General features: G+C 40.6%; 1 protein-coding gene across 1 annotated transcript in view; it reads right to left on the minus strand.

The window, feature by feature from the left end:
- The window catches only part of AKAP13 (A-kinase anchoring protein 13), a 332,091-nt gene that overhangs the window by 150,564 nt on the left and 154,820 nt on the right, over positions 1-26,707 (minus strand). The window contains 2 exon segments of the mRNA XM_032623794.1: positions 52-3,196; positions 5,866-6,064. Coding sequence (XP_032479685.1) covers positions 52-3,196; positions 5,866-6,064 — 3,344 coding nt within the window.

Here is a 26,707-nt window from a genome sequence, read left to right on the forward strand (position 1 = left end):
TTAAGGGAATTTGTTTCTCGAACTGTTGATTTCGTACTCTACTTTGCTTACCTGTTGCCGGAGTTGGTCGCTGGAGAGGCGGAATAATCTTCTCTGGCTCCTCCCTTCCAGCAAAGCATCCTGCAAGGTTCCCAGAGGCTTCTCCACGACTACTGCCCATTGGCGGGGTCTCCGCAGGCTGGAAAGCACTCGCCTTCCCTGCAGAAGCACTCTCCAGCTGTTCGGGCCCTGGGCCCGCCTCGGAAGGACAGGGCAGTGACATGTGACTGATTTCCCCCTCTGTCATCAGTTCTCCCGAGGCCTTGACTCGTTCTATGACAGCATCCACTAGGCGACTTGCAGCCTCCTCAATCAAGTCTGCTGTCTCAGGCAGAAGCACAGCTTTGGCAGCGACGGTGCACGGCATAGGGGCAGCATCCCTTCCCCTGCCTGGGGCCTTGTCACCACGGCTTGAGAGCTCCGTCTCTGTGGGGTGCTCTTTGGCAGCAGGCTGCGGCAGGACATGATGCGCTTCCTCATCCACCTGTGTCTCCTTGCAGTCGCCTGTGCTACGGCTGCCATCTGCTCCCCCCACCTTCCCCTTCTCCCAACCCAGGGACACGACCTCTGGGGGTGCGGCGCCCTGAGGGTCAGTCACACCTTTGTCCGGTAAAGCTCCCGGCAAACCCAGGATCATATTCTTCTCCTGGCTCGAAGAGACCTGCGGAATCTGGATGTCTGGAGCGTTGTGTGGTATATCCTTTCTCCCGGTCCCAGTGGTGCCTTGCAGAGCACCGACCACGGCACCATCCAATGCCGCATTTCCACTCACCTCATAAGCAGTGGTCTTCCCCTGGGACTGAGTGTTTTTCACCTCAACATCCAGAGCAGAAGATTGCTCAAAATTAAGAACCTCGAACCCATCTGGTAACAGATTTGGCAATGGAGGTGAGCTGTTCTGCTCTGTACCTGAGGCCTCCTGGCTTGAGTCTGCAGCCAGACTTGCTCCTGGTGGCACCAGGCTCTGTGCAGCCCCACCTTCAATCAGCTGTGCGACTGGTGGGGCCACTTCCTTGTTATGTTTAGTTTCTGCGTGAAGACAGGCCAAGGGTGTGCCCAGTGAATTACCATTCGGAGGAGCTCTGTCCTCATCACAGACAGCTGAGCCAGGTTCTTCATGGAATCCCGGGGCCTCTTGTCCAGGAGGGGGCGTTCTCGGCTCTTCCTGCAACGTTCCTGAACGAAGAGTGCTGTCCTTAATGGAGGAACAGGTCACTGCTTTATCCTTGTCTTCTGGTCCCTGAGCTGCAGTGCTCTCTGGAACCACCTGATCTTTCCCTTCTTCAGTCAAAGCGGAATCAGAGGCCAAAGCGGCCTGACCCACATGGAGCAGGGAAAAGTCAGTGACCCCCTCGACGATATTCAGGACTTCAGGGTCTGCTGAGAGGCAGCGACGCTCACACTCCACACCATGTCCTACGGGACTGGTATTGCCCATGCTGGGCTGAAGATCTAGAGCAGAGGAGGGTGTGCACAGGCCCGCTACACTGTCTTCTGCTGGCTGCTTCTCCAGATCATTCGAATCTCCATCTGGGCCATCTCTACAGTCTGTATGTGGTTCAAGAGTTGCTGTTCCTTTTTCATTCTGGGAGGAGGGGACAAGAGAAAGTGCGTCATCTTTGGTTACTGATTCACTGCCGGGACTGCCTGTCAGAGAGAAAGTCCTGCCTGATGTCACTGCCTGGTCTGACACCCGTTCTTTCTCAGCTTTGGGGACAAGAGCATGTGGATGTGGAACTACCTCAAGCATATTTGCTAAAGATGTTTCTAGTTTCGAATCTTTTCCTTGGCTTTCTTTATCCAAACCTTGGAGAGGACAAAAATCCACATGTTCCTGGCTGTCTCCATCAGGGTCAGGGGTGACCGTGTCAGCCTGTGGGCCTTCCAAGCGGCTGGCAGTGGGCAGTGGTTGTGTGTTGAGCAGCCCTGTGGTGGTGCCTTCAGGCTGGGTAACTATGTCATCACAGTGTTCTACAGCCAACACACCACTAGAAGTCCCTGTGTTCTGTCGACATGCAGAGGCAGCACAAAGTTTATCATCTCCAGTTGTAGAACAGACGGGTGATTTGCTGTTTTGGCTTTGAACATGAGATGAATCCGTTTCTGATTTCTGGTTTGGCATAACATCTTTTTGCGGCCTGGGAAAGGTTACATCAGAGGGTGACAACACCACACACATGCTGGCTAAGGGAGTGTCAAGTTCGAGACCTTCTGAAATCTCATCTTTTGCAGCAGCTAGAATTAACTGAGAGTTCTGAGCCCCTGGAGCATCAGCACTCTCTTCACAACTTCCAGAAGTTTCCGTTTCTGCAGTGTTTTCATCAATGGCAGTTTCTTCATCACTAACGACAAGTAAAGACTCAGCAGGCTTGTCAGCAACCAGGGAGCCAGAGGCAGAGACACCATTTGGAACACTGGCTTTATCCATAGGCTCGTCTGTGACTTTTAGGTCAGAGGCTCCAGCTGTGCTGATATTGGAGTCCTCAAATCTTTCCTTCATACTCTCCCCTGCTGCAAGCACATTCCTCTGGATGGTGGCCTCTGGGTTCACGAGACTGCGTTCCGTTTCCCTTGCAGTGTCTGGGATGCTGGCACCTGCTGGTGATGGGACCACCAGTTCACCTCCAGAGAAAGACTGGGCCGCGCCGGGCTCCAGGGCTACGCCTCCCTGCAGGATGTGGCCTCCACTGCCTGGAGACTCCTGGTCTGTGGCCATTGCCAAAGATTTTGTTCCAGTTTCTTCATTTCTGACTCCACAGGATGGAAGGCCTTCTGTGTCCTTTCCTTTGCAATCAGGTGTGCTCTGACGGCAGCTGTCAGGATCAGACGTAGTCCCAGAGTCCACGATAGGTGCTGGCTCCACCTCGTCTCCTTTTCTCTCCACGCCTGTATTTTTCTTCCTACAGGAAGAGTCTGTATTCTCTTCCTTAACCACACTTGACAAATCATAGGAACTTTCAATCTGCCCCACAGTGCTCCCATGGCAGCACTGAGAGCTCTCAGCACCTTCAGGAGAAGCAAGCTGCTGGCTGGCTGTGGGCTCTGATGCACAGGGAAGAAACTGACCATCTGTATCTTGGTCACTGGGCAGACTTGAAGGTTCTTGTGCTGTCACCACTGAGGGCATAAGACTGTCCATCTGTGTGAGGTTTGTTTTCTAGGAGGAAATGGAAGATATTTAAAAAAAAATTGTCCAGGGGAAAAGATGTCACTGACACCTATAAGCAAAAATTCTGTTGGAGAGAACTCAGTAGCATTCCAGCCTCTCAAGTCACAGGATAAGCCAACCTAAATAAAAATAAATTCTCTCTTGTTCCTGACATTAATTTCCTGTTATAGTTGCATATCCACTAGAATGATAAAAAATGGCAAGAATAATACAATATGACTATTTTCTATATTATGAACTTATTTTAGAAAAACAGATAAAAACTGAGCCTCAAAAAAGCTCAGTGGCTATCTTCAAATGAGCAGCTGAGAAAGATACTTTTTATAGGGGCTTTAGAGGGGCAGAGGCTGCTTCCATCCCACCTCATATATACAAGTAAATACAAATCCTGGCCAGTCTGGTAAACTCTCTTCAATCACAAGGCACAGACATACGCTCCCATGCCCTAAATTCTCACTGAGGAGTTACACAGCATCCTTTAAACTCCAAAATATGCTCCGTTCAATCTAGTTTAACAATTTTAGTTATGGGGTTATAATTTCAAAAGGAGTGGCACGGTCGATTCTTTTACTTCTTGATAAAAGCAGTTCCTCTGTTCCTCTAATACTGAATATTAAATAAATAAGAATATATTGAACTAGTAGTACCTAATTCTTGATTATTCTCAGATGGTACTGTGCTTTGAGGATATTATAGGTCATCTCAAAAATAGTTTTTGCAACTTGAAAAACAGACATAACCAACTATACAGGAATGGTTAAATCAACCTGATGGAAAATGCTACGCTGTTATGTAAGTGTTAACTATGAAGACCAGAGTGAAATAAGGAAAAGATATTTATAACATAATGTTTAAGAAAATGAACAAAACTTATAGTTAATCTAAGGTTATAATTATGCAAAAACTACAAGTACACGTAGATAAGGCTTAGGAAAAAATGGAGAAAAACAAACACAGCTGATCTTTAGAGTGGGTCTACCTTTATATCAAAATTTCAGGAATCCTTAAAATGATACTATTTTTTCCAACACATAAAAACTATTTTGCTCTCTATCTTTTTTTTTTGCTGCACTGCACACCTTGCGAGATCTCAGTTCCCTGACCAGGGATTGAACCCAGGCCACGGCAATGAAAGCACAGAATCCTAACCACCAGGCCTCCAGGGAAGTCCCAAAACTATTTTTATAACACCTGGTTTGCTCTTCGCTCATTATCTGATCTACTACAAGAATCTCATGCAAATCCACCACGCACTGTCATCTCATTCACTTACCCATTCAGTTCCTGTGTCGAGCACTTACAGTACTCCATCATCAGCCGATTCCTGTCTACTCACTGGGTCTGATGTAAAAGTTCACACATGTAAGTGTAAAACGAGTTACGCTCACTAAAGTCCTTCTAATAATAGAGTACACGAGAAATGAATTTTCACTGAAAGCGTCTGTGCTATGCTCCTTAGGGTATTCAAAATGGCTTGCTTCCCTTCCCCCTGAGAGTGTAACTGACTCCAAAAAAATTATGAAAGCAGGTCATTAAATTTAATAAAGGGTGAACATTACAGAACAGAGATTTGCAGAAAAAAGTTGTCTTGCTTGAAAAATTTTAGATGCTCCTAACACAAGCATCTTCTCAGTTTAAATTTCTCATGGTTTCCTGTAAAATATTCCCACACCTTGCAGGTAGCTTTGGCATCTACAAAGTGCTGTTTTCAAATGCACTATCATTCCCCCAGTAAGAAGAGCCCTAAAGGAAAACCTGACCTTCCAGCAGTCTCTTCAGAGGAAAATAAAATGACACCTACTCTGGAACAAATATGACTGGGAGAGGCAGAGGCAGGTACATCTACAACCTGCTATGAAGTGTCCTGGCCTGCTGCTCTCCGAAACAAGCAAGGCCTGCTCCCAAAGAAGGCTCTGGCGTTGAGCTGACCCCAGATGACCTTAAATGAAATTACTGCCAAGCTTTTTCCAAATCATATCAACTCTGAAATAAAATGGGTGGAAAAATTATCTAAACTTAGCCTTTCAGATGTCGTGGCCAAGAGAGATGTACCCATGTGACGTTTATATTATCCATAATAAATGCTACCAGGGAGTATGTAATGTTTTTATGTCTGGCAACAACTTTATCTTGAAGGCTTGAGTGGATTATAAAATCTTTATTGTTTTAGTGATCTTTTTACCACACAACTACCAATTTAAACATAGTAACACAGTCATCACTCACTGAAATAGCTGTGAAAAGCCTCCATTTCTGAGTAGATTTGGTTCTTATTCTTCAGCAACAATCTCAGAAACTGTTTAGCTCATTTCGTTTTATAAAGTTAAACCAACAAATTTATAGTTAAATAAATTTCCTTTTAAGCCAGGAAAATTTAGTTCTAGTTGTTGCATATTTCTGTATCTGCCAGGTGTATGTGTGTCTTTCGTTATTTTAAAAGCCTGGCAAAAGAAAAAGAAAAATTCTCGCAGTCTCCTATTGCTACTACCCCAGTGCTGAACTCTGTCTCTATAAATGCTAACATCTAATATAGCTAAAACTGCTTTACAGGTTTCACAATCTTTGAGGGAAGCACTGTTATGTTCTAATTATAGTAAGGCTCATTGGGGGAAGGGGTGAGGGCACAAAAGCTTGAAAATGGAAATTTTCTGTCTTACCATTAGCTGCTGTTGGATGTTCATAAGTTTAAAAATATGTCCAGTGCAACTGTCTCCAGGAAGTGGGGGTTCCTGGTGTGGTTCAGACTCAGAGGTTAACGTATAGACGTCCAGCTCTCGGTGATGCCTCACAGAACAGTCTCCGTAAGGGATTTCATAGGATAAACTGCTCCAGGAGTCTGGTTCTCCAGTATCCTCCCTGGAAGCAAGCAAACTCTGGTTAATATATATGTACATTCTATACATAATATACATGAATATATTATAATATTACTATATAATAACATATATATATATATATGTATACAATATACATATATATGTATTCTGCCTCCCAGGCAAAGGTTTAACCCTCTAAGTCTTATGCAAAATTTTGAACCTCACTGTTCTTTGAGGCTCTGCAGCAGAAATTTGGTTTGCACAGTTCCCCAGTAATGCAGGCATACAACTAACTGTTTCATTCTCTTCATAAGAGGTCATAAACGGGCTAAATGAAAACTGCAGGATTCCTCCCTAAGGATGTTCTTTTGATCAAGATCAAGAGAAGACTGGGATCCTAAAATAGTTAATATTATGCTCACAACCAAATAATGAGGAAATGTAAGGAGGATGGTTTTGCCCTGGTTTTCAAAAAAAGCAAGGCTTATGAAGCGTTTCTCTTAAAATGGGTTATACCATATGCTAAATGCAGTTGATCATATTGGGAAGGGAAGAACTAATCAATCCAATCCGTGCAAGGGCACTCCAATTTTTGTTAAAGATAGGTGGAGGAAGCACTCTCAGAATTCTCGAAGTCAACTATATAGAGGAAAACTATCAATATTATAATGCCTTATCATACTATACTTGTCAATATAATTATCAAATCCTATTTTGAATGAAGCACTTGGTTCCAAGAACTTTAAGCTATAACTTTAAATTTAAAAGAAAAACAACTTTGCTCAACTCACACCATTATAGATACACCTCATATTCAAATAAAGCCGACAAATGCTCAGGTATGTAAAAAAGCATTTCTGGGATAGGCCTCAAAACATGAAATCTCTTTACGTGGTTCTAATGAACCAGTACGTTGATATGGTATCCCAGAGATCCTGGAAGAAGGTGGAAGGTAGTGTTTGAGATCATTATCATGTTTTAAAATAAAAAATAAAACTAAAGAATTAAGAACTAATAGACATGCCATCCACTGACAAATATGAGAGGGAAACATTACTTCAACTCTCTCTCCAGTGTTCTGTCTACTAAATCATACCTGTCAGTTCTTAACAATTCACCAGAGAATAACTGGAATTTGAAAGCTAAAAATATGCTATAGTGGAAAACCTGTAACAAACTGGAGAGTCATGCACTGGCTGAAGGTAACAATTAAGGCTGATCCAAAAGAAAACTATTATAATTTCCATACTCAAGAGTGACTCCCAAACAGTTGCTTAAAATGAACTTAGCATATGCTATGCTAAATGTTTCATGCATTTACCAAGCTGCTCTACACTGAGCAAAGTGACCTCAAATAGAAAAGTACCTAAAAGATAGTCACTTAAAAGTTCAACTGAATGACTCAAGAAGTCAATCAGTTCCACCAAGTGTGGGGGAGGCAACGTCTCTGTAAATTCAACTTCGGGGCTTGGGTTGACCTTGTCACCAACTCTGCTTAACTGTCTGACAAGGCATTACTGGCATATCTGCTTACTCAGATTACCACTTATAGCCATGCTCCAATTAAAAAAAAAAAAAAGGTATTTGAAAACAAAACTTGATTTATACACCACCACTGAGTGTGAACCAAATACAACAAGCTAGGAGGGAACTGTTTGCCAAGGGAGGGGCAATTAAATAGTGATACAGTCCATTCCCAGCAAGATGGAGTTTTCTACCAACTTTGCCACTATTAATTCTCAAACTGCTTCTTTTCTAATATCTAAACCTTGGGAAATTCCCTTCTGTGACCACAAACTATTTATCTCCCACCTCTCCCATGCTCTCCCCTTCCAGAAGAATGTGCTTTTGTTGCCACAAGTGCTAACCCTTCAATCTCCCAATTCATCGTCCCTGTGGATTTTTGTTGCTTCCTAGCCCACCTAGAAACCAAAGACTAGTTAATGCAATTATTCTCCCACTGGCTTCCATGAATATCTGCTGCTATTGACATTCTTCAAACCCATCGTGCCTGTAGGTCTGGGTAAACCCCACCATTCAACAAGTATTTGTGCCAGTATTCTTGGTGCTGGTGATACAAATGAAAATCCTTGTCCTGTTGAAGCATATATACCTAGCAAGGGAGACAAAAGCAATCAAGATAAATAAAACACCTAGAATTCTGGAAGACAGCAAGTGTGGTGGAGAAAATAAACCAGAGATGAGGGCTGCAATTTGAAATGTGGTGGGTCAGGGAAGGCCTCACTGAGGTGACATTTAAGCCAATGCACTGTCTGCTCTGTATTCAACACTGTATAAAACCTTGGCTGGATCCACTTGGCAAAGTTCTATGACTAAGAATGTTTACTGCAACATTAGGTGTAATAGTACTAAAGACCGGAAACACCCTAACCGAGTCAGTAACTAGAGGGATGTTTGGTAAATTAAAGAACAGATCTACAGACTATTATGGAGCCATTAAATATAACTGAAAAAACAGTTCAATAACAATGAAATCTATATTCAGTGAAATAAGCAAAATAAAAAGAGCAAAATTATAAGCATAGACAGTAAACTGCACAATAAAAATAGTGTCAGGGTGGTTGGGTTATAGGTTTTCTTCTTCTCTGGGATTTTAATTAATGTCTTAAATAATTTTTTAAGTTCCTATTCAGCCAGGCCTCGCTGCTGCTCTGTAATGCTTCTTACTCATGTGTGTTAATCCATCCCCACGGGGGTTACCAAAATGTTCTATAATTTCCTCAAAGGCCTAACATTAACCTTGTCTACTTCATTCTCAGGTGACCTTTTCTCCCATCTTAGTGAAAAGCTTGAGGCCATCTAACATGAACTAAACCCATCTTCAATCCACCCAAAAATGCCTGTGCCCGTCTCCTCTAACTTCATGGCACCTCTCTATGCAGTGGGTTTGCTCTGTTCCACACCCCCGTCCTGAGGTAACTGGCTCGGTAATCACCCCCTGGATGCCTGTAGTTTTCCACCTGCTTCTGGACTAGCTCCTTCCCCATCCACCTGCAAGTACCATGAAAACCTCACCAGCAGACAGAGCAGAGGCAGGAAAAGGGATTACTGCACAGGTGCCCGCAGCAGCAGCAGCAATCTTTACTCAGCCCTGCAGACCAGCGATTCTCTCTGAGGAATCCAGCCCCCAGGGGACATCTGACAATGTCTGGAGACATTTTTCGTTGTCACAACTTGGGGATGGGGAGGGGTCCTACAATGCACAGGACAGCTCCCTAGAAGAAAGAATCATCTGGCCCAAACTGCCAGTGGTGCTGGTGTTGAGAAATCCTGCTGTAAACCCCCGAACCCCTTTCTGTCTGCCCTCCTCTTCCTTCCCTTCTACCTCCTTACCAGCCATTTGAACAATTAAAGGTTTTGCGCCTACTCCCTCCCACTGCTACTAAAACTTCTGTCTCGGGTTCCACTGACAAAACAAATCTCCAAATCCAATGGCTTTTCTTTGTCTCCACTGTCCTTGAGTTTTGTAGCATCTTACAATGGTGACCTGATTCTTCTTCTGACATTTATTCTCACTTGACATTCATAAAGAATCATCCTATTCACTCACTGCTTTCTCTGGCTTTTTCTTCTTCTCACATCTTAGATGTGAACAGATGTCAACTACCTGAACTTGGTCTTCTATTAAATGGTAGGCACTGTGCTAGATGCCAGGGCTACAAGGTTAAATATGATACCTTTCTCAATAATGTAAACACACAGCCTAAGGTCAAACATGAATTACTATTAGATAGCCATAGTTTGGCTTACTGGTGTTACTGTCACCTCCATGGAAACGAAAAGCAGAAACAATCTCATGGGAGTTTTACCCTTATGAGTGTGGCATTTTATGCACTAAATATACCATATTTCATCAAAATTACAATGCTATTACTTGTAAAAGCAACATCATTTTCTGTATTACTAAGAAGGAAAAGAACTGTTGTGAGTTAAATTATGACACAAGTTAGAAAAATTTACATCTTAAAAGAGATAATACAGGGAATTCCCTGGCAGTCCAGGGGTTAGGACTCCTCGCTTTCACTGCCGAGGGCGAAGGTTCGATCCTTGGTTGGGGAACTGAGATACTGCAAGCTGCGTGGTGTGGCCAAAGGGAAAAAAAAAGAGAGAGAGATAACAGAGTATAAATACAGTCAACTGTCCTTCTGAATACTGGTATGGGTGGTACAAACAGTTCAAATGAACAAACAGTTCCAACATCAACTGCTTAACTTCATTCGCCTGTGAGTCCCAAGCCTGCAACAAACGGACAGCAGATACAAGTGAAAAGGGCAGCTCAGAGGCTTTAGACAGACTTAAACACCTACGACACTAGTTTTCAAACTTTTAAGTAGCTGAACAGTTTCAAATAAAGCCACATGCAGAAACAGAGTTGCTCTGGTGATAGGGGCAATAGAGGGAAGGAAAGGCAAAGCCCGGCCCTCCCTCCAGCCACCACCCCTCCTAGGTGGGTTGTGAGACTCATACTATACCCAAGGAGTAGCTAAATGTTCTTAATTCCCAAGGTACAGGCTTTCTTTATGTACAACTACCACATTTCCCATTTTAAGGTCATTCTCCTTGTTTAGTCTCCTTTGCACTTGTAGAATAACTACTCCATATTCTCCTGATTGAAGCCCTTTGTATGCTTACAGTTAGTAATTAAGTTGACCCCTCGGCCTTGTATTTCCGCCATGGAGAAGAATATGCCTGGGTATCTAAAATTTACCTTAGAAATACACACAAAGCTTTTATGTAATCAAATCAAGTCTGGCAGGACAGAAAAGCACATCCATGAATGCACTAGAGATTCTGGTTATTTCAGCTGGTGAATTAAGAGGCACCATAGCCTCAGCTGAGGCTTTTTAAAAAAATGAGTGAAAGGGAGATCTGTAGATGAAGGAGTATAAATGCTGCGGGAAGGTTTACAGAGCTCTCCACGACCTTTCATTTTTCACCCCTATGAGGACACCACCACTCTGAACAAAGAAGAGGGTATTTTTACTACCAATTGTGGCAACTGTGCAGGATAGGCATTATTTCATTACTACGACATCAGATGGTATTGGCGTAGAATTTCTTAGATTGTTACATTCAACCACATCCCAGATCAGACTTCAAGATATAAGGACTGATATTATGATTACTGGAAACTTTCAATCATCCTGTCAGTAAGGCAATTAATATTGTTTTCAACCATTCTCAGGCGCCTTGAACTTCATCTGGAGTATCCAGCACAACTCCAAGTGCAGTCTCCCACCTCTGAGCCCTGAAAGACTTGTTCTGCACCGTAACCTTTTCTTCATTCACCTGTAACCCCTAAGGAGGAGCAGGACCATACACCTTCTGACTTGCTGGGTCTCACTACTCTGCTTCATCTCCTGACACATTGTAGGTACTCAAATATTTGTTGGGATTTCACTCCAGGGCAAAAGAGTAGGGATATTCTTTATAAACAAATGGTTTGAGATCACTAAGAACTCACTCTCTGTGAAAGGACAGATAACCTAAAGAAGTAATTCTAGTAAGACCCAATGTAGTGGCAGTAATGGCTTAAAAGGTCTAGTTGGTAAAGGAGACTAAAAAGTCGTGACAACTGAATTCAGTATATGATATGATATCAGTATATGATAAGATCAGGAGGAAAAAACATTGCTTGAAAGTATATTTTTGGCAGCTGGTGAAAAGTGAATATAAACTATATATTAGATAATCATAATATATTAATGTTATATTACTGATTTTGATAACTGCCCTGTTATAAGAACATGCTGAAATAATTAGGAATAAAGGGGCATGATGTCGGCACCAACTCTCGAAAGAGTTCAGTAAAATTCTATCCATTTATCTACACACAGATAAAGCAAATAAAACATTAACAATTGGTGGATTTAGGTGAAGGATACACAGTGGTTCACTGTACTATTCTTCAATTTTTTTAAATTAATTAATTAATTTATCTTTGGCTGCATTGGGTCTTCATTGCTGCACGCGGGCTTTCTCTAGTTGTGGCGAGCGGGGGCTACTCTTTGTTGCGGTGCACGGGCTTCTCATTGTGGTGGCTTCTCTTGCTGTGGAGCACGGGCTCTAGGTGCGCAGGCTCAGTAGCTGTGGCACATGGGCTTAGTTGCTCCGCAGCATGTGGGACCTTGCCGGACCAGGGCTCGAACCCGTGTCCCCTGCATTGGCAGGGAGATTCTTAACCACTGTGCCACCAGGGAAGTCCCATTGTACTATTCTCACACCTTTTCTATGAGTTCAAAATTTTTCACAACAAAAAGTTAAATATAAAACATCAATTTAAAAAAAGGCAGAGGGTAGTAATTCTTTCACTATTCTATGATTACTATTTCAGGCAGGGAAGAAACTAATATTCGGGTATCTACTAAGAGACAGGCACCCTGATACCCCATATATTTAATCCTCATACGAGTCTTTCAAAGAAGTGTTATTTCTAGTTCAGAGGAGGGGAAACTGAGACTCAGAAATACTAATTCATTTGCTTAAGATATAACACATACATCAGACTTTGATAAATCTGGCTTCAAATGACAAATTTTACCACTTAGGAGAAGTAAGCATTTGGGCTAGATATGTAGTCTCTTTGAGTGTGTTATCAAAATCTGTAAAAAGACAGTAAGAGTCCCTTTAAAAGTTGCAGTGGTTAATTAAAGGGGACAGGAAACAAAGTATCTAATAATGCCTGGCACACAGGAGGCAGTCAGTAAACATTAGTACTCAAATATGTAATGGAGTAACAGATCTGGGTCCATGTTGGACTGACCCCAAAGCCTGTACCCTCCCCCGCCCCATACACACACCTAATGCTGCACTGCTTCCAGTGGAAAGGGATGGTCTTTAATAGAAACTCATCAGGTGCCACAGCAGGAAGCACTGAGGGTCATTTGAAGGCAGGATGGAGCAAAGAGGCCTTTAGGGGAAACATTTCTTCACGAATTAAAAGAATGTCCTCTCCAGGCAGAACATTTTTCAACACACAAGCATTCTCCAATGGAAAGTTCTAAAGTCTGCCCTCTTCTGAGTTTCTCACAGAATGAGCAAATCAACCACAGTCATTCTCCAGTGTCTGGTGAGACTCTGACAAAGTGTAGGACAAATCGCAGAGCCCACATTCTACCTAGCTATTTTCAAAATGAGCACATTCTACTCACCTGAAGGACAATATCAACTTGGGCATTTATCCCTTCAATCTTTTTCACAAATGACACCCCCAAACTGTTCACCACATTTTCCATAAAACTGACACCAATCAGTACCTACCTTTTCCTAATGGGAAAAAATATTCTGCTCACCATAAGAAATCACCACAAATTCATCTAATTATGTTTAATTTAGATTTCCCTAGAGGCTAAATCACCGGGCAATATGAGGGGAAAAGCATGGGTATTGAGGTCTGCGTAGAATCTCATTTATGCCATGATCTGATCTAAGAAAAATTATTTAGCTTCTATGAGCCAGAGGTTTTTTTCATCTGCTTTTTAAAAAGTGGGATAATACTAACTTTCTTACAGAGTTGTTTTAAGGATTAAAAGATATATGGATAGAGACAGCCTTACTATACATATGCCTAGTTAAGTACTCATTAAATATTGGGTTCTATTTCCTTCGACAAGCAAGGGGTACAAACATAACCACTCTCTTTTACAGCTAAATTTAATTATTTAACAATGTGTCAAATACTGAGCTGCGTGTTTTACATATCACCTAATTTATTCTTTTAACTATCCTGTGAGGGAAGATACTATTACCCCAATTTGCAGATGAGGAAACTGAAACTGTGAGAAATTTAATAACTTGCCTAACAGTCTGTTAAGCCAGAATTTGGGCTGATATTCTAAACCACCACACAAAACTACCTCTGCTGCCTTTTTAAATTTAATTTATTTTTTTATACAGCAGGTTCTTACTAGTTATCCATTTTATACACATCAGTGCATACATGTCAATCCCAATCGCCCAATTCATCACATCACCATCCCCAACCCCCTGCAGCTTTCCCCCACTTGGTGTCCATACATTTGTTCTCCACATCTGTCTCTCAACTTCTGCCCTGCAAACCGATTCATCTGTACCATTTTTCTAGGTTCCACATATATACGTCTCTGCTGCCTATTTTGCACTAGAAAATGCAGACCAATGAAACAAACTAAATATTTTTAACATACGGACTTTGGAGGATTAAGTTTTGGAGATGCAAGTTCTAGACTGTTGTGCACTGTGGACACGGGTATAGTTTGTGGTCCACGGCTTTTGTGGTCATTCTTCTCTGTTCCTTTTCACTCTGAGGGGCTACTTGGGCTCTCTTACTCTATGGTTCCATGACTCTTGGAATACCTTGCTCCTCTAACAGCCGAAGTTCTCTATTTTCTAGCTTCACCTTATTGCACTGCTTTCAAATCCTGAAAAATAATTTTTAATACCTACCATGATACTAGTTATATTTATATCAATATCTAATATACCAACATTCACAGGGTGAGTGAAAATTAAAGTCAAGTTTATACTAGATTAACATCTAAATATTTATTGGTGTGATCAAGCTACTTAGTTGTTGACTGTTCTTGCTTAATCAGATTTAAGCCACCAACCTAATTCAACAAACTCTCAGGAATTAATTTTCAGATGCAATGTTAAGTCTAATTTTCCCACTAAAGCAAAGTTCTTAATCTTAACTGCACTTTAGAATTACCTGGAGAGCTTTTAAAAATCCTCATGTCCAGATCACACCTCACACGAACTAAATAAAAATCTCTAGAGGCAGCGCTGAGGCATCAGTATTTTTTAAAGGTTCCCAGGAGATTCTAACGTATAATTAGAATCCCCATGTGATTCTAATGTGCAGCTAAGGTTGTAAAACACCACATTAAAGTAACCTACAGGTCCCAATTCATTTACATAAGTATAGCTAAGGCTAGCAAGACTGCAATGAATACTAGAGTTGTTAATATATCCTTTGACCTAATTATACAGTTCCCTGGAATTTATCCTATATAAATAATTTAACAGAAATAAAAATCAGTAAGTAAAAAATGAGGCTCACTGCAGCATTCATTAGTTAATTTCTGGGTTTTTTAATATTAAAATTAACATTCAATGTTAAATGGTTTAAATACTCATGATAAACAAAATATTTTAGATGGCCTTAAAGATAATTATAAAGACCAGAGAAATAGATTAAGAGGATGAAAAAGTGAAAAAATATCAGAATACACAACAGAATATCAGCTGCAACTATTTAAGCAATTCCATGCAATGTGGGACGTAATATCTGATAATAAAATAAACCTGTCTTCTGGTGGCAGCATTATGAATAATTTTGTTATGTAAACGTAACTGTTTAAAAAAAATGCTAATTCTTCTCTCCCTGTTATCTTTCTTGCTTCTGGCCTAAGTCAGAAGACAGAGGCAGCTTAGTGCAGGCATCGTGGAGAGTTGCATCAAGGGAACATGGAGATATAAACCACAACACAGGGACTGCGCTGGTAGTCCAGTGGTTAAGAACCCACCTTCCGATGCAGGGGACACAGGTTCGATCCCCAGTTGGGGAACTAAGTTCCCACATGCTGCAGGGCAACTAAGCCCCCACGCCACAACTACAGAGCCCATGCACTCTGGAGCCTGCGTCCCACAACCAGAGAGCCTGCGAGCTGCAACTACTGAGTCCGCGCACTGTGGAGCCCGCGTGCCACAACTAGAGAGGCCATGCACTCTGGAGCCCACGTGCCACAGCTAGAGAACCCGTGTGCCGCAACTACTGAGCCTGTGTGTTGTGGAGCCTGCGTGCCACAACTAGAGAGCCTACATGCCGCAACTACTGAGCCCAAGTGCCGTAACTACGAGCCCACATACCACAACTACTGAGCCCGCATGCCACAACTGGAGAGAAGCCAACGCACCACAACTAGAGAGAAGCCCGCGCACTGCAATGAAAGATCCTGCATGCTGCAACTAAGACCTGACACAGCCAAGAATAAATAAATATTTAAAAAAAAAAAACACACACACACAACACAGAAGTCTCAGCTTGGACTCTGATACAGTTACATTTAATTCATCCCCAGAACAACACCAGGCACTTCAAATAGATCTTCAGCTAAGAAGCAACCCAGATGGATCAATTTCTACTCACTCAGTAATGCATCCTCTCCTTCTCAGCCCCCTCACTTCCCAGATGACTTTAGGTCAGCTAAGTGATGGAGATTTCTATTTAAATACTACTGGGTTTATCCTTATATAAAGATAGATTGATCTCTCACAGAACTTATGATTCTCTGCCTATTCCATGACAGTTATTGGCTTAATACCTACTTATGTCCTTTGCCTACAAAGTGCCTGATGTTACTTAATAAGAGTGAGAAACACAGGCACGTGGGAATTATTTTGAAAGGGAGAACATTATCACTGTTGACTAAAATTAAATTCTAGGTTGGGAAAAGAGACAGAAATGCTTACAAAATAGTCTGAAACTTGGGAAGAAAAATAGAACTGTATGAAGTAACTTCAGACTGATGACAGAAAAGAAATCAGGAAGAAAAATCCAATATCCAACTATTAGAAGAGAGGTAATATGTCTTTAAAATGTTAGTTTCTTTTTCTTTAGCTTTCTTATGGAGCAAACACACAAACAAAATCAAATAGCAACCCTATATGTTTACCGATTTAAATAACCTATTCATAATAGAGGGAAAGGAACGCACATCCATTTTTTCCAATCTTATTTCTGACAAGCACTTGAAACTCAATATGATAAAAGACTAAGAGCTAAATATGAATCCCAAACTCCAATGTAATGGTGACCATTAAAATCAGTTGAGTAACAGGCTTCCAACAGTGAAGATTCCATGATTCTATAGATAAGTTATTTGTTCTACTTATAGAAACTGATAACTTTAATACAAGTCATCACTCTGTAAACTAGCTTTTCCAGTTCAGGAAAAAGAAGAAGAATTTTTGTTCATTAATCTGGGCAGGACTCTTATCTTCAGGCATGAAGTTCATTTGACTTTATAGCAGGTTACTGTCATTAAAATTTAAGAAAAGAACCCATAGTTAAGTCCAATAAGCTTCTAATGATCTTGTGTATTTTTATAAACCCCACTGCCCTTATTCAACACTTTTCATAATTCAATTGATGAAATGGATTAATCTTACTTAGAAGCAGTTAGATAAGTAAAATAAGTCAAAATAAAGACTAGTCACAGACCAGATGTGACTTTTTTTCAGGTCTCCTCTAAGTTGCTACTTTTGCAGAAACCATAAAACATTGATCTACTCTCCCTGATTACAGAACTATACAATAAGTAGATTAAATGTGTCAGATGAGAACTTCTCAAACTATTTATGAATTTCCAATTCATCACAGAAGTAAAAATTCTAAAACTTACTAGAAAAACAAAATTTACAAGATAAAAAACTTATGCCCAAAGTTTTAATAGATTCAATAGACATATAATTACTCTGTCAAATTACTATTAAAAGTTTCTAAACACATACAGTACTCTCATTATACATTATACTGAGCTCATCATGGACCAGTGACAAAGAGTTGGCAGATCAGCCCTGATCCAGGGCCTCCCTCATTTTGAACAGCAGTGTGTTATACAACAGAGATCCCTCCAGACTGCAAGGAACCATACTTTACATTCTTAACATCTAGAGACCCTGGAGAGAAGTGGCAACAGAAAGGAAAGTCATGGCATAGACTGGAATATGGAATGTGGTACCAGCTACGGACCCACTGGACAAGTTTCCTTTTGTCCCAAGGTATACTTCACATCATCCTGGAAAAGCTGAAAAATAACTCAATAATATTCAAGAGTATTTTAAAAGTTCAAACCCAAACAGTGTTTATAATTATTATTTTTAGAAAATCAAAAGCACCTAAAAAATCCACTTTAACAGACACATCACCAAGAACTTCTGTAATTTACTGACATGATTTCCTTTAACCAAATGTGAAATACAGGAAACTAATCACTGTACATAATAAAAATGATACAGTTGACCCTTGAACAACACAAGTTTGAACTGCACAGGTCCCACATATACATGGATATTTTTCAATAAAGACATATAGTACTACACGATCTGCGGTCGCTTGAATTTGAGGCTGTGCAACTGCAGATATGGATGGCCAACTATGGGACCTGAGCATCCATGGATTTTGGTATCAGTGGCAGGTCCTGGAACCAACCCCCCATGGATACTGAGGGACTACTGTACACTGTAAAGCAGTACCCAGCTTTTCAGAGCTCTTTCATTATAAATACCATTTTTAATATCCCAAGTGGTAAGGCTGATGTTCTGCGTGTAGACGAAGAACAAAGTTCGGGTAAACCAGCCAAGGTTTCACAGAGCTAAGGGCTGAATGAAGGTTAAAATACAATTTTTTAAATTCATTCCAAGCAATCTATTCCTAAGCAATTTAGTATAGTAACTTATGTGGATTAATGGGCTAAAAGAAAAGCTACAAGCTAAATGTTTCTTTAGATTACCCTTAAAAAAGGTACTAAGAAGTATCCTACTGAACACCTGTATCTTAACAAACTCATTTTCATATTAGCACATGTTCTCTAAAATGGTATATGTATAAAAAGACCCCAGAAGATATTTACAGCATAAACATATAGAGAATTTTAACTTACTCTGTACAAGTTTAAAATGAAAATCTAAATCCTATTAAATAGGAAGGAACTGGGTTACACATGTGGCAATTACAAAAATACTATTTCTCAATATATGAAAAGCTCTGTGTGAATACTTGTTTTCAAATGTTCGTATACATATTTTTCTATTGCTAAATAAAATGTTACCAAAAGTCCATTGAAAAGATGGTATGCCACTGTATTACAAATGCATTCTACCAGGAATTTGGTCTTCTCTGTTGTTCTTAAGTTCATATTTCAAGATATTTTAAAAAAACATATTTTCAGAAAATGAATAGTCTAGGTTATGTATTTTTTCATTTATTCATTCAAACATTCAACAAACATTCATGCAGTATCTTTTATGTTCCTAGGCACAAGAAATATATTGATGAATAAATAAGACAGCCAAGCTTCCTACCATAATGGAACTTATAGTATAGAGGGGTATGATTACAGTTAGAGGTAAGTGCTTTAAAGAAAATAAAACAAGGTGTTTAGCACAGAAAATCCCCTGGAGTGGAGACGGTGGCTTCTGAAGATAGGTGTCAGGAAAATCTTTCAGGAGATAAGGCAATTGATCTGAATCATACAAAAGAGCCAGCATGTGGAGTTTACTGGGACAGAATGTATCAGGCAAAGGGTACAGCAAGTACAAAGAGCCTGAGGCAGCAACCAGCTGGCCAGTGCAGCTGGGGCCAGTGTAGCTGTGCAGTGAAAGCAATGGAAATAAAGAGAATGTTATGAAATGAGGTCTGAGAGTTGCACAGAGTTTGGATCTCATGGAGCTTCGCAGATCATGTAGGAACCAGAATTTTATTTTGACTGGGGTGAGAACATATTAGAAGGAGGAAGCCAAAGGAGAAAAAAAGCAAAGAACGAAGCCAGCAATACTAGTACAATTAGTATGGTACCAGGTGTATATTACTGACTTTTAATCCTTACAACCAATTTGAGGCAGGGGTCAGTGTATTTCCATTTTTCATGTGAGGACACTTAGGCCTAAGGAATAGCTTGCCCCAGTTCACAGTTAGTAAGTGAAAAGGCCAGAACTTGTACCCAGATCTAATTCTAAAACTTCTGTACCTCTTTACACTATCCACAGTAATACTTACCCTCTAACAGTTTCAAACTATGAGCACATATTCAAATTATTCAAATTCTAAGTCTGATATAATATTTATCAGAAGCTAATCAGGTATACTGGGTTTTCTGTTATAAATTTTATAATAGCCACAGCAAATTTTCAACTGTAGAAAAACACAAATTAAGACGCCATTCCTCAGAGAGAGGATTACATCACCCAAACTGAGTATCCACAGCTGGCCCCAAACCTCAAGGTTTATGTATGTGGTACAACAAAATTCAATAAGCTCAGAATGAATTCCAACTTATTTCCCAGCATTCCGGTTGTTATGCAACAGTCAACAACCAATCTACCTCTGCCTTCTTACCTTGTCTAGCACGTTGCAACTCAAGAAGAAAGTTCAGTATGATGCTAACGTAAATGTAAAACCCTGTCAAATCAACTGCAGAGAAAAACATTTTTCCGGTACTAGTCATTCAGGCGGAAGCTCAAAGATACTTGTTAAGATACAGCAAAAAGCCAGATCAAATGGCAGAGAATAAACAATGAAGGTCAACAATGCAACAGTTTGGAAGCTGATACTCACTTATGGCTGCCCAAGCACCACGAGTATCGCAAGCCCATCCTATTTGGGTCCTGGCTTTAACAGCAGAGGAAACCCAGCAGGCATGTTTTGCTCAGTCTACTTCTGACAGGAACTGCAGCATCTAGTTCCTTATTTGAGGGTTACAGCAATATCGTTGATGAAACCACATCACCCTAACAGTGCCAAACCTCAAGGAGTCCTACAGAATCAACCACAGCTCCACTGAGATGGAGTGGGAGAGGCTAAATGCCAGAAAAGGGGGAGGGAGGGGGAGGGAGGGGGAGGGAGGGGGAGGGAGGGGGAGGGAGGGGGAGGGGAATCACCGATCCACCTCAAAATGAATAGGAGGCTACTACCTTAGGTGTGTAGGGAACTCACTGCTAGACCAGTTATGCATTCACAAACATGCAGATTCACTAGAAATTTTGGCACTGATACTGTTTTTGTCCTCCCTTCTTCCTTTTTGACATAGTACTGCCACTCTGCCCTTAACAGCTAGAATGGGAAGAGCGCAAAGGAAAAAGAACACATAATTTGAACAACTACTGTGCATCAGCAATTTGGTACAAATTCTATGCTGTTAAATAATTTAAAACAAAAGTTTTATAACGCAATGGTTAGAACACAAGCTGGAAAGTTGGACAGACTTGGTTTGACTCCTTACTCTGACGTTAACCCTGTGGGATCTTGGACTACTTACCCAAATTTCTCTGCAGCTCAATTTCCTCATCTGTAAAGTGGGAGTGACTAGGTTTGCTGTGAGGTCAAATGACCTCGAATGTAAAGTGTTACCAGCATAACGTTTGGCTCTCCCAAAGTGCTCAATAAATTGTGACTATATGGGTGAGTCTGACCAGGAAAAAATACATCAGAAACTAGATGGTGGTACAAAGAGATGTCATATTCATGTAAAGCTGAGTGACTTTCCAATGACTCTTCATTCCTAGCTCTCCAAATAAAGGGACATGCTAAAGCTCCTAACAACTTTATAAGCATGTTCTCATTTAATCCTAACAGACCTATGAGGTTCATGCTATCATTTCCCATTTTACAGATGAGGAAACAAAGGCTCACAGATGACAAGCAATAGGGATGCACTCAAGTTCAGCTCTGCCATTTTTTTTAATTTTTATTTTTGGCTGTGTGGACTCTCTAGTTGTGGTGCATGGGCTTAGATGCCCGGCATGTGGGATCTTAGTTCCCCAACCAGGGACTGAACCCACGTCCCCTGCATTGGAAGGCGGATTCTTAACCACTGGACCACCAGGGAAGTCCAGCTTTGCCATTTTAAAGGCCAAACAGTTGAATGCCTACCAAACATGTATGTGATCAACGATCAAGTACCTAATTTAAAGTGCACATCTCCTTATCTGCTTTTGACACAAAAATTCTAATGACCACTTAAAGCATAAATGTGTATTTACTATAAGAGTAAAACACCACAATAATTAGTGTTTGTGAAAGCTGTTAATGCTATGCACAATACAAGAGTGTTTCAAATGATTAAATTAATAGAGAAATAGATTGACAGTTAATATAAATATTAAGAGAGTGCAATGGCTAGATAACTTTACGAAGATCATTTTACCTTTTCTGAGCCACAACTGTTTATAACAATTTAAATGACAGAAGGAAGAATTACAGAATTATAGATATTATATTATATTAAAAAAACCCTAATTCTGATTAACTTTTTGTTAACTCATTCATAACATTAAATAAACATTCACTAGAATAAATGTTTTAAGTTGTACATATCTCTTTCCATTTAAGCCAAGTGTCCTTCAAGGGAAAATTCTATTTGTAAATTAGTCATATCTTAAAAGAAAAAAAATTAAAAGCAGAATGTCAACACTGCCACCTCCAAATTTACAAGGAGAAATGGCCAAAACTATGTATAACAACTAAGACAAATCATCCTCAATCCAGATATAAATGTATGAAGAAATGTATTAGAAAAAAATGAGGTACCTCAAATATGTTTTGGTTTTGCTAACCAAATACTTCAAGGATATAACAACATACAGCCGTGCCTCAGTATCCGCAGGGGATTTGTTCCAAGACCCCCCACGTATACCTAAATCTGTGGATGCTCAAGTTCTTTATATAAAATGGCATAGTATGTAGTTATAAGTGTATATGGACACTAAACATTTGAACAAAACCTTGTCAAAATGATTGTTTTACAATGTTAAACAAGTTCAGCAGCTCAAGTACCTTTGAGATTCAATAAATCAAGAATCCTAAGTACAAAATTCTGGAAAATTCTGAAAAAAAAATTTCTGGAAAAACTCCCCTGAATTATAATCTCTATCACCCACCTGCTTAGAGGTACTAATGCTCCAACAGAGTGTGCTGTTCATGAATCGAGAGCAATCTAGAAGCTGGTAATGCTGAGAAATTATTGTTCTTCCACTATAAAACTTTTAAAATAAGACTATTAAATCTTAATAAACATACAGAATTACATTTTATACTATTCCATATTTATTCCTGTACGACACAACTTCATTCTACACTGGTGATATTCAGCTTTGGTCACATATTGATTTTAGCCAAAATGTTTATTCAACAACCCTTATTTTTTTCCTTGCTTAAAAATCATTTTTATTTTTGTTAATAATAAATGCAGGTAAAAATTTCAAGTCATTCTTTCTATTGGTATGCCTTGAAGGAAATTACAAAATTGATCAAATAATGTGTAATATACTAAAGGTTTGTATTTTTTAGAAGGTGCCAAGGGTAGAAGGTGCCAACTGATCCTTCATTTTTCTCACATACACCTATCAAGTCCTATACTCCAGGTTCACGTTTACTTCCACCTGGGTCTGTAGTGAAGTCAGAAATACTTTCAAAAATCACATGCTGTTGCCATAGAGAATTTGTTACCACAGGTTAAGCTGTGTAACTTCATGACTCTGAAGAAAACCTCTGAGGCCTAAATGTTACACCAAGAACAAACAGGCTGGGGCCATTTTGCGCGCATACAGCAGGGAGAAAAAAGAAGTGTACGGTAGGAACCACAAGACATATGAAATGGCTTTGTTATTCCAACCAACTTCCAATACCCACGCATCTTCTTAGAAAGCCCAAGACAGTGTAAAAGGCCATGGGGTTTTGGATTTGCAACCTGGTTCAAATTACTGCTCCGTAACTTACCAGCTATGGTGATCACCTTGTGATCTGAAGATAATATGCCCACCCACAAAGGGTCTGGGAGAGGAGAAAATGTGAGAATTTGCACAAAATGCCTAACACAAATACAATAAATGGTAACTAGCGTAATTGTTAAATACATACAAACATTATCCTCAGAAAGTACATTTTGCAATTTTCCAGCAGGTTGCCAGATAGGGCAATCCTGAGATTAGTAGTTGCTTTAAAAAAACTATGAAATGTCAAAATTCTTAAAATGCGTCAGTGAGAAATTTACCAAAAAAGGGGGGGAAAAAAGTCACTGTAAGTCAGATCTATGAATCACTGTAATTAAATTAGTTGGTTATAAGTCTGACAATGTTACCAAACATGCCTCCTCACAAAATTCTATTAAAAGAGTTTAAAAACAACCAAACGGGGCTTCCCTGGTGGCGCAGTGGTTGAGGGTCCGCCTGCCGATGCAGGGGGTGCGGGTTCTTGCCCCGGTCCAGGAGGATCCCGTGAGCCGTGGCCGCTGGGCCTGCGCATCTGGAGCCTGTGCTCCTCGAAGGGAGAGGCCGCAGCGGTGAGCAGTCCGAGAACCAGAAAAAAAAACAAACAAACGACAGGCTTGTGAATAATGGCAACTTACTAACTATATGGCCTTGGGCAATCTAGCCTCTCTGGGTCTATTTTCTCATCTGTAGAAAAATACTGACTGTTATTAACTATGTCTTAGACGTTTCTGGAGAGGTTTTAAATAAGAACACATGTAAAGCACCAATGCAGCAGGTAATCAACATTCAGTAACTGTTACTGCCCTTCCTCCTCTTTCTAGTTTCCACTTAGTCCTACCACCTTATCTTTACCAAAACACAAAGATCCACATCTTACAATGAGAAAGGAGGATGAGTGAACGGATAAATGGATGGATAGATGGGTAGGACTTAGGCGGGAGAAATGTAAAGTAAAAAAAAAAAAAAAAAAAAAAAGAAAGAATTTTTTCTCTGGCCATTATTCTGAAGATTAAGTTTGTACATTTGTTTCATCCTTTCCCCTCCTAAGCAAAAGCAAAGGCTCCAAACTTGTTTTACACCAGATTGGGCTACTGAGGACTCACCTGTCTAGTACCTGAAGAGAACCCTAAAAAGGCAGCCACTATGTTAACAGAACATCTTGCTCAACAGGACTCGGTTCCATTGTGAAATACGTACACTTGAGTACTAGCTACTCTACCACCTGACCCTGACCCAGGTTTCAAGTGCAAATGTGTCAAAAGAAGGACTTGGGAACTACAGACACAGACTGAGAGGGGCCAATACTGCATGCTACAGTAATAAACCACTGACTGAGAGCCTAGTGTTCGCCAGGCTGGGTCTGTGCTCTGCATATGCACACGGGTCATCTCAACCTAAGCAGATCGTTCACTGGACTCTGAGCCTGAGCCTGGTTTGTAGCCTTGTGATGTTGGGCAACTCACTTTACCTCTCTGGTCTCAGTTTCCCTGATTATAAAACAGGGATAATGCCACCGACCCTCTCATTAGGCTATTGGGAGAATCAAAATGTAAAAAGACAGCCTAAGGGTAACCAAAAATAGTTTTAAAACCATATGATGGGTAATACAAATGTAAAGATTTTAGTGAGGATCTTGTTCTCCTCAGGAAAGTAGAGGCTAGGACTAAATGGAAAGCCTATTACCCTTTCCTAATGAAGTGCTGTTCATCCAGTATCCCAGGGGCCTTTTCCCAAGTCTCTTTCCTTCTGTCAAATTTTTGTAGACGGAAGAATATGGGTCTTGGAATTCCACAGATGTGTGTGTACTAGTAGCTCTACCATCTCTATAAAGCCTTGGCTAGTTACTTTAATTCTCTGAGCCTCCATATTTCATCTATAGAACAGATAATACGTATTTCAAAAGGTTGTAATAAGGTTAAAATGAAACATTATGTGTAATGTACCAACCATGACTTCTAGTGCTCTGTAGGCATTCAACAAATAAAGATTTGTTGAACTGATACTGAAAATGAGATGAAGTATGAGGACAAATACTTTTTTTTAAATTAAATATTGACATGTCGTGAATTATTTATTTATTTATTTATTTATTTTTGACTGTGTTGGGTCTTCGTTTCTGTGCGAAGGCTTTCTCTAGTTGTGGCAAGAGGGGGCCACTCTTCATCGCGGTATGTGGGCCTCTCACTATCGCAGCCTCTCTTGTTGCGGAGCACAGGCTCCAGACGCGCAGGCTCAGTAATTGTTGTTCACGGGCCCAGTTGCTCCGCGGCATGTGGGATCTTCCCAGACCAGGGCTCGAACCTGTGTCCCCTGCATTGGCAGGCAGATTCTCAACCACTGCGCCACCAGGGAAGCCCGAGGACAAATACTTTTAAACTCACTCTTAGGGCAAATAAAATATTTTCACACTTTTATGTCAACACTAGAGAGTTGAAATTCTTCAAAGATATACTCTTCCTGTAAGGGTAACAGCATTGTAAATGATTCCTTACCAATCTAGAGTTCCTAGTTCCATCAACATCACAGCATATATCAGAGAGCCAAACTAATTTTTTTAAGTGTTATCTATTACACAAGGGAATAATTGCAAACTCTTATTAAATAGGGATGTCCAAATGCTGCCTGAAAATACTTCAAGACTGTGTCCATACTTTCTTAATGTATGAAAAATTGATACAGGCCTAGAAGGAAAGGAAAATTAAGAGCAATAATAGATAACATTTATGTCAGTCACTGGTTTATGCCCCTCTCTCACTGAAATGTTATGCATTCTTTTGTTCATTTCTCAGAGCAACCCCCTGAAGATAGTCCTCTTATTCTTCCCATGTTACAAACAAGGCACTGAGGAGGTTAAGTGGATCACCCAAGATCACATTGCTCCATAAGAGGCAGACCATGGAGTCAAAACTAGCCTGCCTCACTACAATTCTCCCAACCTTTCTACTAACTGTAATTCACTGAGAACTACAATAAACATTACAAAAAAAGATAGTGTAACCAGGGCTTTCCTGGTGGCACAGTGGTTGAGAGTCCACCTGCCGATGCAGGGGACGCGGGTTCGTGCCCCGGTCCGGGAAGATTCCACATGCCGCGGAGCGGCTGGGCCCGTGAGCCATGGCTGCTGAGCCTGCGCGTCCGGAGCCTGTGCTCTGCAACGGGAGAGGCCACAACAGCAAGAGGCCTGCGTACCTCA

Source organism: Phocoena sinus, chromosome 2 (genome assembly GCF_008692025.1).
Source record: "Phocoena sinus isolate mPhoSin1 chromosome 2, mPhoSin1.pri, whole genome shotgun sequence".
Taxonomy (NCBI): domain Eukaryota; kingdom Metazoa; phylum Chordata; class Mammalia; order Artiodactyla; family Phocoenidae; genus Phocoena; species Phocoena sinus.